Consider the following 16,376-nt stretch of genomic DNA (forward strand, 5'->3'; position numbering starts at 1 on the left):
TACGGATTTACGTCGAGGTAAGTTAAGATTTTCCAAATAAGTGAAAAGTTCATTGTCATTTGTCTTGTGGTCTCATATGAGGCGAAATGGTTAACCTACTTGGGTTTAATCAACGCTTCCGCTAAGACAGGCGCCACTAATTTGGTAAGTGTGTAACAGCGTAATACTGCAACTTTATCGTCAAGATATTTATATGTTTAATTATCATAAATTTTTGTCCTGTTCAAAGGTCTTAAAACTCAAGTGGATGATGTAGCAATTTTTTAAATAAATAATAGATAAGCGACACAATCACCTTAAGTTGGAAAAATACTTTATTGCATAAAAGTATAAAATATATAAAGTATAAGGTTTGCCTTGCAAGCTTAAAGTTGTAAATAACAAAATTGTAACAAATCGCGATATGGTTATCAAGTCTTTATGTATATGTTTTTCTTAAATTGGATATGGCTGGCATATTTTTTTTTTTATAAAGCTTCAATCATGACTGCAATGCCCTGTCCACCTCCAATGCAGGCAGATCCAATTCCCAATTTCGCTTTCCTTCTCCTGCAATGAAAATTTTATTTCCATAATAAGATGCGATTTTGTTTTTATATACTCACCTCAACTCGTGAACTAGATGAGCAGTAATTCTTGATCCTGATGCAGCTAGAGGATGTCCTAGAGCAATGGCCCCCCCATCAACATTCAACTTGTTAATATCTAGTTTTAAATCTTTAGCACATGCTAATGTTTGAGCTCCAAAAGCTTCATTGATCTGGATAAAAGACAATTATCACAAGCTTCAGTTTTTGATAAAATCATCTACCTCAACTAGATCTATGTCATCAAGAGTCTTTCCAGTAGCCTTAAGTACGTTTCTTATGGCTGGAACTGGTCCTATTCCCATTATGGTAGGATCAACTCCAACCACAGAGAATGCCACAATTCTGGCCAGGGGAGTAAGGTTGTGTTTGGTAGCAGCTTCTTCACTAGCCACAATTACTGCTCCTGCTCCATCACAAATTCCCTAGAATCAAGTAATTCAATTACATACATTCTACATGCATGATGGGACTAACAGATGCTGAGCCTGCAGTGACTAATCCATTTTCCTTAAAGAGAGTAGGCAATTTTTTTAGTCCTTCCAAAGTAGTTTGGGGGCGCGGGTGTTCATCAACTTCGAAGCTCACAGTTTCTTTTTTGACTTTGAGTGAAATTGGAGCAATTTCTTCTTTAAAACGTCCAGCATCTTGAGCTGTAACAATTTGTTTTTTAATGTAAACATTTTAAAATCGACAAGTTTGACTTACCAGCTTTCCACAATTGTTGGGACCTGAAAGCAAAAGCATCCACTTCATCCCTGGTGATATTAAACTGAGCACCTAATTTCTCTGCTGTGAGTGCCATTGGCATTTTACAATAAGAATCACTCAAACCAAGCCACAAAGAATCTTCCAATACCACATTTTGTCCTAATGGGACACCAAAACGGATATTTCTAGCAGTGTGAGGAGCTTGGGACATATTGTCTGCACCTCCTGTAAGGGATATTTGTCCAACACCTGTTAATATATCCTACAAACAAATTTTACAAGTGAGAAGAATATTTTGAGAAGTTACATACCTGAACACCATTCACAATTGACTGAAAGCCCGATCCACACAGTCTGTTGACTAAGAGTGCTGGACGCTCTTGGGGTATACCACATTTTAAGGCTGCATGCCTAGGGAGAAATGCACCATCAGATGAAGAACTCTATAAAGTTAGATGTTAGCACATGAAAATATTATTATAATTGAAAACTTACTGTAAGTACATTACCAACTACCACTGTATCAATTAATTCTGGTTTAATATTAGCTGCAGTTAGCGCCGCTTTTGCCGCTACAGTTTGCATCTCAGTAATAGAAGTTTTGCTCAGTTTACCTCCATATGTACCAAAAGGGGTACGCTTGGCAGCAACAATAACGACACCTGTAATTTGTACAAGATGTTTTTAAATATCCATGGTTTTATTACTACCTATTTTACCTTTCACTAATGCAGTCATCTTTGCAGGCACTTTTGTTCTACTAAAGAATTAAAGTTAAAATATACGTATATATGTAAAAAACACCGACGTACAACCTTATTTAAACTTAAGGTATTCGGACCAAGGTTTAAAGTCCAAAGCTCAACAAAAATTGAAAGTAATAACAAGATTAAATAAATAAATATCTTAGTAATTGTTGATTTTGTATGTTACCAAAATGTAAAATTTTAATAATTTTATGGTGGTGGCAACACTGGCAACTGCGTGGTTATTTGTAAATTTTTTTGACATCGTTTTGAGTCGGTGCAGGTTTTGACATTACGGATCCGAAAGGAAGTAGTTTTGTTGCAGATATTATATTATTGGAAATCACCGTCACCTAAAGTATGGTGAGTTTTCTTTCTATTAAAAAAAAATCATATTGTGGAATAACGCTTGTAATAAGTGAAGGGTGTCTTAAATGTTTGATAGTTTTGCAAATTGAGGTTATGTTTGTTTTTGATGCATTGTCATGTTTGAAAATTTGATCTCGAAAAAAAATTTTAGGCCCGCCGATATGATACAAGAACGACAATATTTTCTCCTGAAGGTATGTGTGTAACATTTGTAGAAGAATGTGATCATTATGTGTTTTTTTAGGGAGATTGTATCAAGTAGAATATGCTATGGAAGCTATCAGTCATGCAGGTACTTGCTTAGGTATTCTAGCTAACGATGGCATCCTTCTCGCTGCTGAGAGACGCAACACCAACAAATTGCTCGATGAAGTGTTCACTTCAGAGAAGATTTACAAACTCAATGAGTATGTATAACAAATAAATTGAAAGAACTTAATTAATACATGTTTTCTAGTGATATGGTATGCAGTGTTGCTGGCATTACTTCTGATGCTAATGTCCTGACTAATGAACTTCGTTTGATTGGACAGAGATACCTATTTCAATATGGAGAATCTATTCCTTGTGAACAATTAGTATCTTGGCTATGTGATGTGAAACAGGCTTACACACAATATGGAGGTATATACATAAATGATAGTTAACATTTATTTTGAGCTGTGTGTTTAGGAAAACGACCATTTGGTGTGTCGATTTTATACATGGGTTGGGATAAACATTATGGATATCAATTATATCAGTCCGATCCAAGTGGAAATTACAGTGGATGGAAAGCAACTTGCATAGGAAATAATAGTGCTGTAAGTAGAGCTGATAATTTTATTGTGGGTAATTCAAGTGTTATGTTATTAGGCAGCCATATCCAGTTTAAAACAAGAGTATAAAGAAGGTGAAATGACCCTTGAAGATGCAAAAAGTCTAGCTATAAAGGTTCTCATTAAGACTTTGGATATGACTAAACTTACTTCAGAAAAGGGTAATTGCTAAAGTGCTTTACATAAGTAGTGAGGCTATTGTTATATTTTTAGTGGAAATGGCCACTCTGAGTCGTGTGGACAATAAAACCGTCATTCGCATCCTTACAAGTAAAGAAGTGGAAGCTCTCATTAATCAGTATGAAAAGAAAGAAGCTGAAACTGAAGCTCTGAAGAAGGAGCAAAAGGCGGCATCTTAATATTAGTTGTTTTGTGCTTTACTTATGTTTCAACATGAATAAAACAATTTTTTTACTATGAATTTTTTTAACAAAATTAAAAAATCCGCAAGTTAAGTGGCAAGTGTGTCTTGGGATGACATGCCAAACATTTAAATTTGCCGCCGGTCTTGAGTCATATTATAGATGTCACTATTGTGACACTTCCGCAGAGAATTCTGGGAGTTCTACCTCGACAACCGTGTTGCCGTGGTTGCCTGTTCTCCATCTTTAGGTGCTGGGAAAAAAGTTAAATCATGTCGTTGCTCTCCGTTCGTCTGGCTACTTCTGTGGCACGACGTTTGCCAAATAATGTTTCACAGGTAAATTTATTATTAACTCCCAAAAAAAATCCATAAATTTTACGTAACACTTACATAAACTTCTGCCCGGTTGCGTTCCATTTGCAACATGACATAATCAGAAAAACTTTGTATTATCACATTTCTTGAGTAAAAAAGTGATTTTTATGATCGTCTACATCATTTATAATAGTTATAGTATACTTGTCTGTTTTTCTGGAGCAAATTTTCTCAAATTCTCAATGACAGATATGTTATGTAATCACTCCCTCGGGATTTTATCCTCCACCGTGAACTCAACAATTTTTTCGATATGCGTACATTCCTATTTGTAACTGAAAGCGATTTTATGGTTTTCTAATCGCGATTTTAGGTTGCTGGAGTAGCTTTCCCTGCCACATCAGTAGCTGCACGGAAGCTCCATGTCACCCCAAACAATCGTGGCGCTGAAATTTCTTCAATTCTTGAAGAACGCATTTTAGGATCAGCCCCAAAAGCTGATCTCGACGAAACTGGTCGTGTACTGAGTATTGGAGATGGTATTGCTCGTGTGTATGGTCTCAAAAACATTCAAGCTGATGAGATGGTGGAATTCTCATCAGGCCTTAAGGTATGAACTTATAATCAACATTTTCAAAATTAACGGTTTTTAATTAGTATATTATAGGCAGTATAGATCTTTTTAGTTTATTTAAATTGGTGACAATTAACCAAGTAAGATTGGCATATTTTGCACTTTTTTTTGTTTTATTTACTGGTGTAATTTATGCAACAATGTACAAGTGTTACATAACTTACAATTCCTAAAATCAATTTTAGATAGAAATTTAAACTTTGGATTTCCAATTGTAAGTAACATTTTTGTTCCTATCAAAAAGTTATTTTGTTGACAGAAAAGAAAAATGTACTACCTCAGGTTAAAATATCTGCACAACCCTCAAACTCACTCCATCCATATTTCAATTTATTTTATCAAGCAAAGCAGCAAATTTTAATTTCGAAAGTCAGTTATTTTGTGAGTGTCCAAACGTTTTGGAAGAACCTGATTAATCAATATATGTAATTACAAATTGACGCATTTTAATTGCTTTGAAAACAGTGATTTCGCCCTAAATAATCTTAAGTTTTCAGCTTTTTACGGCGATTTCATCAAGTTCATGGCTTAGAGTCATGTTCAAATCCAATCCGTTGTGCTAAAATGATCGAAAAATGTGTGCAGCCGTGTAACTATATATTGTTTGTTTTTTTTACATAGGGTATGGCCCTTAACTTGGAACCTGACAACGTCGGTGTTGTAGTATTTGGCAATGACAAACTTATCGGCGAGGGAGATATTGTGAAGCGTACAGGAGCTATCGTCGATGTGCCTGTAGGTCCCGAACTTTTAGGACGCGTAGTAGATGCTTTAGGTAATCATTCTATATAGTTGATCAATTGTTTTTTACATTTTTTACCATCCACAGGTAATGCTATTGACGGCAAAGGCCCAATCAACACCAAGCAGCGTTTCCGTGTGGGAACCAAAGCTCCAGGTATTATCCCCCGTATTTCCGTAAGGGAGCCCATGCAGACAGGTATCAAAGCTGTGGACTCCCTTGTCCCCATCGGTCGTGGTCAACGTGAGCTGATCATCGGCGATCGTCAAACCGGGTATTTAATCACTTTAATCCGCCGTTATCCCATCGTAATCGCGTGAATTGTAGTAAAACCGCACTCGCCATCGACACGATCATCAACCAGAAACGTTTCAACGATGCCGACGATGAAAAGAAGAAATTGTACTGCATCTACGTCGCCATCGGTCAGAAAAGGTCCACCGTCGCGCAGATTTTGAAGAGATTGACTGACACTGGTGCCATCAACTATACCATTATTGTGTCAGCCACAGCGTCAGATGCTGCCCCTTTGCAGTACCTTGCACCCTACTCCGGCTGTGCCATGGGTGAATATTTCAGAGATAGTGGCAAACACGCTCTCATCATTTATGATGACTTGTCCAAACAGGCTGTGGCCTACCGTCAGGTAAGTTCATTTTCAGTTTGATCAGCTTAGATTGAAAAATTTAAATTAATTTAAATGCCATCTTTTGTTGAAGTTGCGTTTGCGTAAAGTGTGCAGTAGGTGTAGTTTTGAAACGTAAAAAATAAAAAAATTTGCAGGAAGCACAGGGTTATCAGCCACGTTTCTAAAATGGTAGTTTATTGTGAAAATTATATGCGTACTGTTAAAAGTATGTGTAGGTATAAACAAAATGTTACTTATCACAATAACGAATGTCCTGCACGAGGTAGTTTAAAAAAAATATTATCAAGGACAAGTAATCCCTAGGAAATCTTAGACTGCATACTTGACGCGAATTTACTTGGTCGTGTTTCAAGCGGACTACACTAAAGAAGCGTACTTATTTGACAGATGTCTCTGCTGCTGCGACGTCCCCCAGGTCGCGAAGCTTACCCCGGAGACGTATTCTACCTCCACTCCCGCTTGTTGGAGCGTGCGGCCAAGATGTCCGACGCGCACGGTGGAGGCTCTTTGACCGCCTTGCCAGTTATCGAAACCCAGGCCGGCGACGTGTCCGCTTACATTCCCACCAACGTAATTTCCATCACCGATGGTCAGATTTTCTTGGAGACGGAGTTGTTCTACAAGGGCATCCGTCCAGCCATCAACGTCGGCCTGTCAGTATCGCGCGTGGGCTCGGCCGCCCAAACAAAAGCCATGAAGCAAGTAGCCGGCTCCATGAAGCTGGAACTGGCCCAGTACCGTGAAGTGGCAGCTTTCGCCCAGTTCGGTTCGGATCTGGACGCTGCCACTCAACAACTCTTGAACCGCGGCGTGCGATTGACCGAGTTGTTGAAGCAAGGTCAATATGTGCCCATGGCTATCGAAGAACAAGTAGCCGTCATTTATTGTGGTGTTAGAGGACATCTCGATAAAGTTGACCCCACTAAGATTACCGTGTTTGAAAAGGAATTTTCGCAACACGTTAAGTAAGCACCGTGGGAAATGTTTTGACGTGACGTGTATCGATTTTTTTGTTGCAGGACCAACCACCAAGGTGTACTCCAAAGTATTGCCAAGGAGGGCAAAATCACAGATGAGACAGATGCGCAGTTGAAAAAGCTCGTGACCGAATTTATTTCAACCTTCTCGGGTTAAATTAAATGTAATTTTCTTAATAACTTATTATTTGTTTTTAGCTGATGGTCGTTTTACTTTCGACTGTCAGCTAAGAATAAACTAAGGTCTTTAGAATAGGTCGCATAGTCTGTTGACAAAATCTGAACTATTAGGCAATATACTGCAAATTTACAAAACTCTTATTTTAACGTTGTACAGCATTTTGTTTTTATTACCATTTGTCACACTGAAATTGGAAAATACATGTTAATTTAATCATTGCTTTTTATTATCGTTAACACTTATCCTGTTTACCAATTTAATGGAGAATCGTGCTTAAATCGAGAAGCACTCGACCATATTTCTTCATTTTGGAAGAATTGATATTTTTCCAATTTCGTAAATATGTAACGGACAAGTGTCGAATCAATCAATCACCTGAAGGGGGTGTTATTAAAGTCATATTCTTCGATTTTTTGGAAAAGTAAGCTTAAAACAAAGGTTTTAACCTCCTTGGCTTAAAATAAAATCTGTTGGTAGATGTCACTTTTGACGATTCTTTCAGCACCATCTGTTAAGACAAATAACAACGTTTTCCGACTCAAACACGGCTTCCTAGATTAATAAGAGTCGAAGCCTCTAATACGGCTGGTCGAGTTCCTTGAACTGTCTGTTCCTTCAAAAGCATGGATTTATTAGTACTGGATACGGTGTACAGCCATCATAGTTGAACAAGACGTACCATCTATTTCTGTCGCTCTCAACGCATTATCTGGGTATTAGCACTATCCTTTAGCGAGTCCCCCAACTCTGATTGGTTTAAATTCTCAATCTATCAATTATTTATTACTCTCCTGTCATTCGTGTCATTTTTTTTTTCTAATCTGTTTCTCTGAAGTTTGCATAATTCGGGAGTATTTGAACCGTTAACTCTATCAAGTATTATTGTTTTAGAACTTAAACATATTAAGAATGACTAATTCGTCTAAAGCCAGGTATTTTTCACTCTAACGTGAAACACTGACAAACTGACAATGCTGTTGGTAAAGATTTCACAAAAGGAAATCCAGGTTTGGACTAAAAGGTGAAGAGAGTTGTCTGCCTTCAAAAAAAATTTGTTACACAGTCTAGGACTGGTTTTACAAATCTATGAGGGGCATGATGACCAACTCAATAGACCGGGACCAATGGCTTAACGTGACTTCCGAATCACCCGCGAAAATATTAATCGTAACAGATTCTTATATTTATTCATCATTAAATAATACAACTTTGTTAAGTTTACTTCTTATCTTGTTTTTGTTTAGAGCTTTCGTAGTTTTCTTACATTCGTAATGTATTTCCCTTTGCTCGTCAACATATTGTTGGATCATATTTACATGTCGTTTTGCTTTTCGAGGGCTACTAAAATGCTCTACTGTTAAATCTGCATTATATCTCGAATCTACTGATGGATTAGCCGTCGTTTTATTTTCTAACAATTTTTAAAAATAGGTAAATAAGTTATGAAAGAGAAATTAAATATTTAAGTTTTATACGCTCTACCTTTGTTGCCACTACAATGTTCTTCTGCGAAATTGAGATTAAAGGGGGCATTAGGTATGGTAGGAAAATTCAGGTATTGTGAAGATACCTATACAAACCCATTTTAAAATTTTGCATGGTTTTTTACATTCATCCTAATCAGAATTCCGAAAATGTTTTGAAGAAATAACCGCATCGTTTGCAACTTTGATTGTCTCTTCCACACTGATATCCATTTGTTTCTTAAGAAGGTTTCTTTTGGAAAACTGAAATCATTTTTTCACCCAGGTCTTCGGTATTTGTAAAGAATCGTCTATTTTAGGTACATACCAGTGAAAAGATAAGACTTGTTTTCATTATTGCAATTAGTCTATTTTACGAATGCAGGAATAATGTTAGAAATTAAAACATCAAGTTTTATGACAGTTCAGACCACAGGTTCGGACTTTTGAATTAATTTCAAACTTCAGAATTGACATTTTCGAAACATCAAAACGACATACGTATTGTAATAACAGAGAGAAACATATTTTAATACAGGTTAGAATGAAATGGGGGAAGGTACCGAAGTCTGTGATATGTTTTTTCAAAGTCGACATACGTTTATAGGGTATTGGCGTATCCAGTACTAATAAATCCATGTTCAAAAGCCAAAAGTATAGTAGCGCCCTCTACCAAAAAACGAATATTTTTTAAATTAAATGAATGAAAAATCGTATTAATGTTTTTTTTTTCTATGAATAATCTACTTTTTGAAGTAGTGTATGTAACATACAAATTACGATTCTTTTTAAAATGAGATTTGTACGCGGTTAAGCAGCCAAATACTGTAGTTTCAATTTGGTTGTAGGTCGTAAAATTTTATTGGATATTATGAGCGATTAACGGGCACAATGGTTGTGTTTGAAAAGGTTGGGAAGTGCCGTTTGCCGTATAATGCAAATATACCAAATGTACAATACAACCCTGCTTAAAATATTACCTGCTAGTGGTAAACTAGGATTTATAAGCCCCGCAAGATCTTTAACTTAAAGTACCATAAAATTTTACGACCTACAACCAAATTGAAACTACAGTACACAAATGTATAGTGGCGCCCTCTCAGGAACAGTAAAAATGCTTGCAACTGATGAACTCGACCAGCGGTATTAGAGGCTTCGACTCTTATTAATCTAGGAAGCCGTGGACTCAAACAAATTAAGGACTGTGCCGGTGTTCTGTGCTGTGCGGCTGTGCCGCAAACCATAAAAACTTGCAAAACTTATAAATGTATTTTTAAAACAAACAACATTTTTACTTCTGCGCCAATTCAAGTTTGCCTAAATTTTTCGTGATGACAATTTGAGGAAGAGTTTCTGTAATAATTCCTGTAGCTACTGTAATCTTATTTTCTCTAATCGTGAAGCTCTGACCAGGCAGCATCACCATTTTACACAGAAGTGTTAAATATACTTTTCCATGTTCTCCAGGCATTATCATTTCAACACCATCATCTACAAAGCACAGTTTGACATTAGAATCTGAAATATTTTTGTATCTCCAATTCACAAACCTAAATCAATCCTGCATGCTATACTCCAAGTTTTACTGAACAATTGTTGTACATATTTTCCTGTGACAGGCTTTGATCTACCACCTTCTTCTTTGGACAGAAAATAAATGCTTGCAGTAAATCTGTTGGACAAAATCACGCTGTTACTCTCACATAAAAGCATGCCTCTTTGTACATCTTTCACTTTAACATTTCTCAGCAAAACACCAACATTTTCTCCAGCTTTAGCCTACAACTACATTATTAATGGACATGATTGGAATAATAATTATAAAGACTTTACTTCTGAGGTACTCTTCTTAAAAATCTGTATATCCCCAATCGAGGTTTTTATTTTTGTGTCAAAACCTAAGAGTTCAGAACTTGCATTTTTTTTCATTATGCCCTTAAAAAGTGTTCCCACAACAACTGTACCTCGGCCAGGTACAAGAAATGTATTATCAATTGGCAACATAAATGGTGAGTTAAAATCTCTCTTGGGAAGGGTAATATAATCATCAAGCACATCTAAAAGCTTCCTGACAGATTTTTCTCCAACATCACTGTCTTCACCATCTAATGCTTTAAGTGCAGATCCAACAATAACTGGTGAATTCTCACTATCAAATCCAAAATCATCTAAAAGCTCCCTAATTTCCAGTTCAACTAATTCCAAGACCTGCAACGTTGCTCAAGTTACATTTTATTTTTGTATTTATTAATCCTTAAACTTGCCTCATTATCCACTAAATCAGCCTTATTTACATAAACCACAATTTTCTTAATTCCTACTTGTTTAGCTAGCAATAAGTGTTCCTTTGTTTGGGGCATTTGTCCATCAGTAGCAGCTACAACTAGAATTGCACCGTCCATTTGTGAAGCTCCTGCTATCATATTTTTAATGAAGTCTGCATGACCTGGACAATCTGTGTGCGCGTAATGACGCTTTTTGGTGCTGTATCCTATGTGAGCCGCATTAATCGTGATTCCTCGAGCTTTCTCCTCAGGAGCCCTATCGATTTCATCATATGAAACATAACTCGCTAATCCATCTTTTTGAAGAACTTTGGTAATGGCAGCTGTTAAAGTCGTTTTTCCGTGATCTACGTGTCCTATTGTGCCCACATTTACGTGTTTCTTTTCAGTCTCGGTTGAAAATGTTCTCAAATTTAGCGCCGGATGTGAGAATTTCAGGTTAGAAGTGTTACGATGACATAACTGACATAAATAAACATGATGCCTTAAACCAGGATCATTATTTGAACGCAGTGAACTTATTCGTCGAGTAGAGAGCAACTGAATTGCTCTAAATAATTTTAATTTGGACATTTTTGAATAAAAATTTGACAGATCGCAGGAAATGTCTCAGCGCCCCCTAACCCCTAACTGTCATCAGTGTCATCACAGTCATCACACATTTCACTTCAAATTCAAAAGTTCAAACTAAACTTTAGCTGTGCAATAACTGCAATGTGCAAACCAGTTCAAACATCTGATACCGATCTGCGTTTAAATGTATTCTGTGGTTTAAACTAAACCCCAATAGTACAGTACGTATATTAATTAATCTATGTTTACATGTGAGGGTGAGGCCGTGATTTGAGGTCCCGCTCGTGCAAAGTTACCAAACGGTTTTTTAAATTTATCACAAATATAGTTTATAAAATAATGTCCACGCGAATTAACTACAGTTAACAAGAGTGCAATGAAAAAGGAACAATTACAATAGGACCGGGTGCATTTGTTATCATCCTGGAAAAGGATTATTGCTTAAGATGCCATTGCAGACTGCCTATTGTCCAGATTATTATTCAATTGACGATATTTTGGCCACTCAAGAACGAATACCATGCAAGTTTTTGCAGGATGTGCCAAAACTAGGTTAGTACAATAAATTACAAGTTATAAAATAAAATTCATTAATATGTTGTGTAGGGAAGTTAAACCCGGCCGTAGAAGAAGCTGATTTAAAATCTGGCACAAATCTAGAACTCCCTGTGTGGTTGGCACTTGAACTTACCACCACCCGTCAACCGATAATTGCTCCCGACTTGCCAAAATTTTACAAGGAAGCTTACCGTGAAATTTTAAAAGCCGATCCGTGTGCTGTAGATCTGCACAAATTCGGTTTGTATTTTTATGAATTGGGCTCTTACGCTAAACAATTTGACCCCAGAGGTGATGTTGCAGAAATATTATTACATGTAATGAATTTACATCTTTGTAATGCATCAAACTTGACTGAGCGTATTTTGCAGACTTTTACGCTGCGATTTAGACAAATAATGGACTTGGTAGATAACGTTTTGTCAGACCCGACAATAACGCAAAGATTGGATGCGCTGGAGTGTAGCATGTTCAAAACTGCTCATGACGCCAAGCTGAAGCTAACTTCGTGGCTGAACGTGTCCGAGGTGCCGCTGGAAGCAGCCGCTATGGTGGTCAATCACAAGAAACGAAAGAGAGTGGATGAAGATGTGTTTTAAGGGGAAATGACATTTTCGATTTTTTTTTAAATATTTATTGATATAAAGATAAAGAAACATAATATTGCCACCTCCAGCCTTTGTGATTTTACCTAAAATATAACATCAATTTTGCATTGAAATGGCATCAATTCAATTTTGTTGCACAAGAACAGTTAGGCATTTCAGTCGATGTGGTAAACTAAACTAGTCTCAATATCAAAAATTTGCCATTAAAATATAACAATGATAAATGTAACAAAGAAACACAAACACCTATTATAAAAGAAAATATAATAACAATGGGGCTAACATAAGTGGTAACAAAAACAAAAATAGCCTTGCCACCTTAATTGGTAGAAAAATACAAACTAAATAAAGGAAAAAACAAAATAGGTTAAATTACCCTTACTTCAATCATCAAGTAATCTCGATGATAACCATACAACCAATAAAAAATTATAATATAACATACATCGAACTGAATCTTCGCTTCACGAATTTAAATGTTAAATCGTGAAGTGAAGTATCTTATCTGCTACGTTTGCTTACCCTACAACATATTAAATTAACTATAATACAAAACAAGCTGTCAATAACTTGTTGGTAACGATTACAAAATTCAAAATTGTCTTTCGCTACTACTCCGTTGTTTTTGGTAGAATACCGTTGCCAACAAGAGATCTTTCTTTACCTTTGTAAAATGTAAATATAGGTACTTTGTTCTTGAAAAATTGAGCAATCACGTCTTTGTTATCAAATATCAATATCAATTATGACTGATAATTGGCAAGTAGAATACATAAAAATTTCCGATGAAACCAATAACAATAACTGGTTTCGCAATTTATTCACAGCCTCTCTATAAGCACTTATAAAATCAGTTTAAGGCACTGTTCGTTTCTCAAATAACTATGGAAGACAACACGTCACTCATTAGCAGTGTAGCTATGGTGTGATGATCAATAAATAAAACTCCTCGAATGTGGAAGTTAAAATTACCCTGTAAATACTTTCCGATAAAATCATCTAAATAAATAACGTCTTGGTTAAAACGTGTGCTGCTCCACTTCCTGAATGGGCTCCTGTTTGAACGCCATGTAAGAGTTTTCGTCTATGGGCGTGATGTCTCTCATGATGAGGACGTTGGACGTCGCAGTATTTGGAGGACTTGAAACGTTGCCATTTATCAAATGGTCGGTGGGGCTGTTGCACTGTGTGGTGGTCGGTGACGTTACTGGACTGTCAGCAGAGTCGCTGGTGCTTTGGTAACTGTTAACATTGGTATTGGCCACCGTCATCATGGCCGGATTTGTGTCAATACTAGCACCTAAAATCGATTCTATATTTTACTTAGTTGAATTCACAATTTTAATGTAAACCCAAATTAAATTTCTACAAAATAACATCAAAAATGCGTTTGGGGGAAAAAATCTAATCGAGGTTATGAGAATGTCAAAGCGTCAAATGAAATCAAAAGTATTTTTATATAAAATACAACTAGAACAGATTATTTGTAAATGCAATTGCAATGACTTTCAAGCATACAAACATGAGTTGGTTGATGTCAAAAGTTTTAACCAAATAAAGCAGAAAGTAGGTACTAGATCAGAACTCTCAACAATTAACATTTTTTTGTCTTCACTGATAGCTTCGCTATTTGAAACACGGTGAGGCCATTAATTGATTTTATTTATTACAAAATTGAAGTGAATTTCCTTGAAACATTCAGTTCTTGAAATTCATTTAATGAAATGAATACACTTTAATTGTTAACATGATTACTGTCGACAATTATTTGCAATTGCAATTATTTCATACGCACGGCGACTGATTAAACAGGTTAATTGCATTTTCTACCTTGATAAAAAGTTGTCAACAGAATATTATTATTTACCTCCCAACAACATTTCTTGCAGCAAACTGTCAATGTGCGCCACACCGAACAGTTTGGCGAATTGAATTTGTTCGATCATTTGCCACGTGATAGACTGAAGAGCTGGAAGCGTCAGCAACAGTTCTCCAAATCTTCCTCTGCTGTCGTACTGCCTGTCGCTAATGTAGTCTTCCAGATTGATCTGTATCTGGTAACGCAAAGCTTTGATTCGGGCGGGCTCGCTCAATCCTTTAGCATCTGGAAGGGAGGCGAGATAAAGACACTCGAAGCATCGAATTTAAATTCAATAACACGATAAAATCTATTGCGAAAATGATAAAATCCACTTCGTATTGCTCAGTTTTATTATCTAATTTATCTGTTGTTTGTTCGTTTATTTTTAAAAACTTCACACAAACACTTGAAATGATCGAGTTTTTATTGAATTCAGTAGATACTCACTTGGGTCGAAAAATACGATGGCCTTGAGGCAAGCGAACTCGGTGTCGTCCACCTGGACTTCTGTCATGGGTTTGACGAGTTCGTCCATGATCCTACTGCCGACGCGAGAGATGTCCAAGTCTGGAGTGACTCGTGAGTCTGTCAACATCACCACTGCATTGGACATTGTCCGTTTAATAAAATTCGGTCTCGGTGTTCGTACATTTATTTAAATAAAGCCTGTTAAATCGACAACACAAACCCCGGCCGTACCGCTGACCTGGCACTCCAAAAAGCGTCCTGCAGATGGACATGCCGTGCGATGTAACCGTCACAATTCGAATATTCTTAAATTTGGACGCTGGTGAAAATGCGTGCATGCATATAATTTTTTTTAAATCGGATAATCCATCGTTAATTTTGCAAATAAATTCAAGTAGTCTAGTAGTAGTAGCACACTAAAAAACTTGAAACATGCAAATGTAATGAGATTTATTGCCATGACTGAATAAATGTACGAACATGCGAAACCCCCACTAAAATACAACTAACTAATCATTAATTTACTGGATGGACACAGCGAGTTACTCTTGCTCCATGGACAAATGATATTAAATGTTAATCCTCAAAAATCTTAAATGCATGCAAACAATGCTCCAACATTTTTTCCATATGCTAAGTATCTACATCAAATCGTAACAACACAAAATGTTTTTTTTTGTTTGTAATAGGAGATGGAAAAAATTTATTTATGAAAACACGGAATGTGTCTCTTCGCTAATTTTTGTTAGTAAACCGTATTTGAATTTATTTAATGAAACAAAATTTTGACGTTTGTTAAAAGACAGTCCAATTGAAATCATTTGTGACTATGAGAAGAAGAGTAATGTTAGCGGTGTACCAAATTTTGTAAAATGATGTCCAACACTTCGTACGTAATGTCCGATGATTAATAATTCGCACAGAGTTTAAGATAATCGTTCTTAGACAAATGCAGCCTTCGCGTATTCTTATACATTTACTTGAACAACAAATAGCAGTCAATTTATTATCTTGTCATTCCAGAGAATAGACTAAGGTTATCACCTGTGTTACATTGCTGTCGCCGACTAACAATGCGAGTTGATGATACACGTAAAGCATGCAAACCAGTACCTACACACGGCACAAAGATTGTATTTCTTTGTAATTCGCTCACCTGGACTGTGTTTAGTAATGATGCAGTTGTTTCCCAGTAAGAGAATATCTTTCAAGTGCATGGATCGTCGGGCAAGGCCCAAGAGAAGGTGTTCTCCTGCGTGCGCCCTTAACAGAGCCACCTAAAAACTCGAAATGTATTTTCTTCGTAATCGGTTCAACATTCGAAATCGTTCAAAAAAACACAGAACGGAAACATTGGGAAAATTTGCAGTCATTTTGAGAGCTTTGTGTCGCTAATCTGTACAGGACGGATTTGCGTCAGCAAGAGCAGTAAATTTAATCCTACATTTCGTTGTTAAGGCGCCTAAT

At 36.5% G+C, this 16,376-nt stretch overlaps 6 protein-coding genes across 11 annotated transcripts in view; 3 read left to right on the forward strand and 3 right to left on the reverse strand.

Annotated features, from left to right (window-relative positions):
* Positions 1-296: 296 nt before the first annotated feature.
* yip2 (yippee interacting protein 2) lies at positions 297-2,183 on the reverse strand. The gene is made up of 8 exons (XM_069037670.1): positions 2,018-2,183; positions 1,794-1,960; positions 1,610-1,741; positions 1,296-1,560; positions 1,065-1,240; positions 812-1,012; positions 606-760; positions 297-549 (listed from the first exon to the last, which is right to left on the reverse strand). The coding sequence occupies exons 1-8, from the start codon at positions 2,034-2,036 to the stop codon at positions 468-470; spliced, it is 1,197 nt and encodes a 398-aa protein (XP_068893771.1). The 5' UTR covers positions 2,037-2,183; the 3' UTR covers positions 297-467.
* Positions 2,184-2,267: 84 nt separating this feature from the next.
* Positions 2,268-3,648, forward strand: Prosalpha3 (proteasome alpha3 subunit). The gene is made up of 7 exons (XM_069037676.1): positions 2,268-2,407; positions 2,565-2,607; positions 2,658-2,820; positions 2,871-3,037; positions 3,086-3,216; positions 3,269-3,392; positions 3,445-3,648. Exons 1-7 carry the CDS (start codon positions 2,405-2,407, stop codon positions 3,588-3,590), a joined length of 777 nt encoding a protein of 258 aa, XP_068893777.1. The 5' UTR covers positions 2,268-2,404; the 3' UTR covers positions 3,591-3,648.
* A 123-nt stretch (positions 3,649-3,771) lies between these two features.
* Positions 3,772-7,307, forward strand: blw (ATP synthase subunit alpha blw, mitochondrial). The gene is made up of 7 exons (XM_069037653.1): positions 3,772-3,931; positions 4,284-4,520; positions 5,166-5,319; positions 5,374-5,560; positions 5,614-5,932; positions 6,323-6,900; positions 6,955-7,307. The coding sequence occupies exons 1-7, from the start codon at positions 3,866-3,868 to the stop codon at positions 7,067-7,069; spliced, it is 1,656 nt and encodes a 551-aa protein (XP_068893754.1). The 5' UTR covers positions 3,772-3,865; the 3' UTR covers positions 7,070-7,307.
* A 2,499-nt stretch (positions 7,308-9,806) lies between these two features.
* On the reverse strand, positions 9,807-11,414 carry LOC138123118 (elongation factor Tu-like). Its single transcript, XM_069037667.1, has 4 exons — positions 10,821-11,414; positions 10,390-10,764; positions 10,107-10,335; positions 9,807-10,047 (listed from the first exon to the last, which is right to left on the reverse strand). The coding sequence occupies exons 1-4, from the start codon at positions 11,412-11,414 to the stop codon at positions 9,848-9,850; spliced, it is 1,398 nt and encodes a 465-aa protein (XP_068893768.1). The 3' UTR covers positions 9,807-9,847.
* A 417-nt stretch (positions 11,415-11,831) lies between these two features.
* Positions 11,832-12,641, forward strand: Psf3 (DNA replication complex GINS protein Psf3). Its single transcript, XM_069037677.1, has 3 exons — positions 11,832-11,966; positions 12,021-12,289; positions 12,344-12,641. The coding sequence occupies exons 1-3, from the start codon at positions 11,861-11,863 to the stop codon at positions 12,569-12,571; spliced, it is 603 nt and encodes a 200-aa protein (XP_068893778.1). The 5' UTR covers positions 11,832-11,860; the 3' UTR covers positions 12,572-12,641.
* Positions 12,642-12,827: 186 nt separating this feature from the next.
* Positions 12,828-16,376, reverse strand: part of Hnf4 (Hepatocyte nuclear factor 4) — a 49,011-nt gene continuing 45,462 nt past the window's right edge. For 4 of the 6 annotated variants that reach the window (XM_069037658.1, XM_069037657.1, XM_069037654.1 and 1 more), the window contains exons 6-9: positions 16,066-16,186; positions 14,889-15,041; positions 14,448-14,684; positions 12,828-13,892 (exon numbers count right to left, since the gene is read on the reverse strand). In XM_069037658.1, the coding sequence (XP_068893759.1) occupies positions 13,600-13,892; positions 14,448-14,684; positions 14,889-15,041; positions 16,066-16,186 (804 nt within the window). In that variant the 3' untranslated portion in view covers positions 12,828-13,599. The remainder of the gene's footprint in view (positions 13,893-14,447; positions 14,685-14,888; positions 15,042-16,065; positions 16,187-16,376) is intronic. The other 2 variants (XM_069037655.1, XM_069037656.1) reach the window with 2 other exon arrangements.

Source organism: Tenebrio molitor, chromosome 2, assembly GCF_963966145.1.
Source record: "Tenebrio molitor chromosome 2, icTenMoli1.1, whole genome shotgun sequence".
NCBI classification, from domain to species: domain Eukaryota; kingdom Metazoa; phylum Arthropoda; class Insecta; order Coleoptera; family Tenebrionidae; genus Tenebrio; species Tenebrio molitor.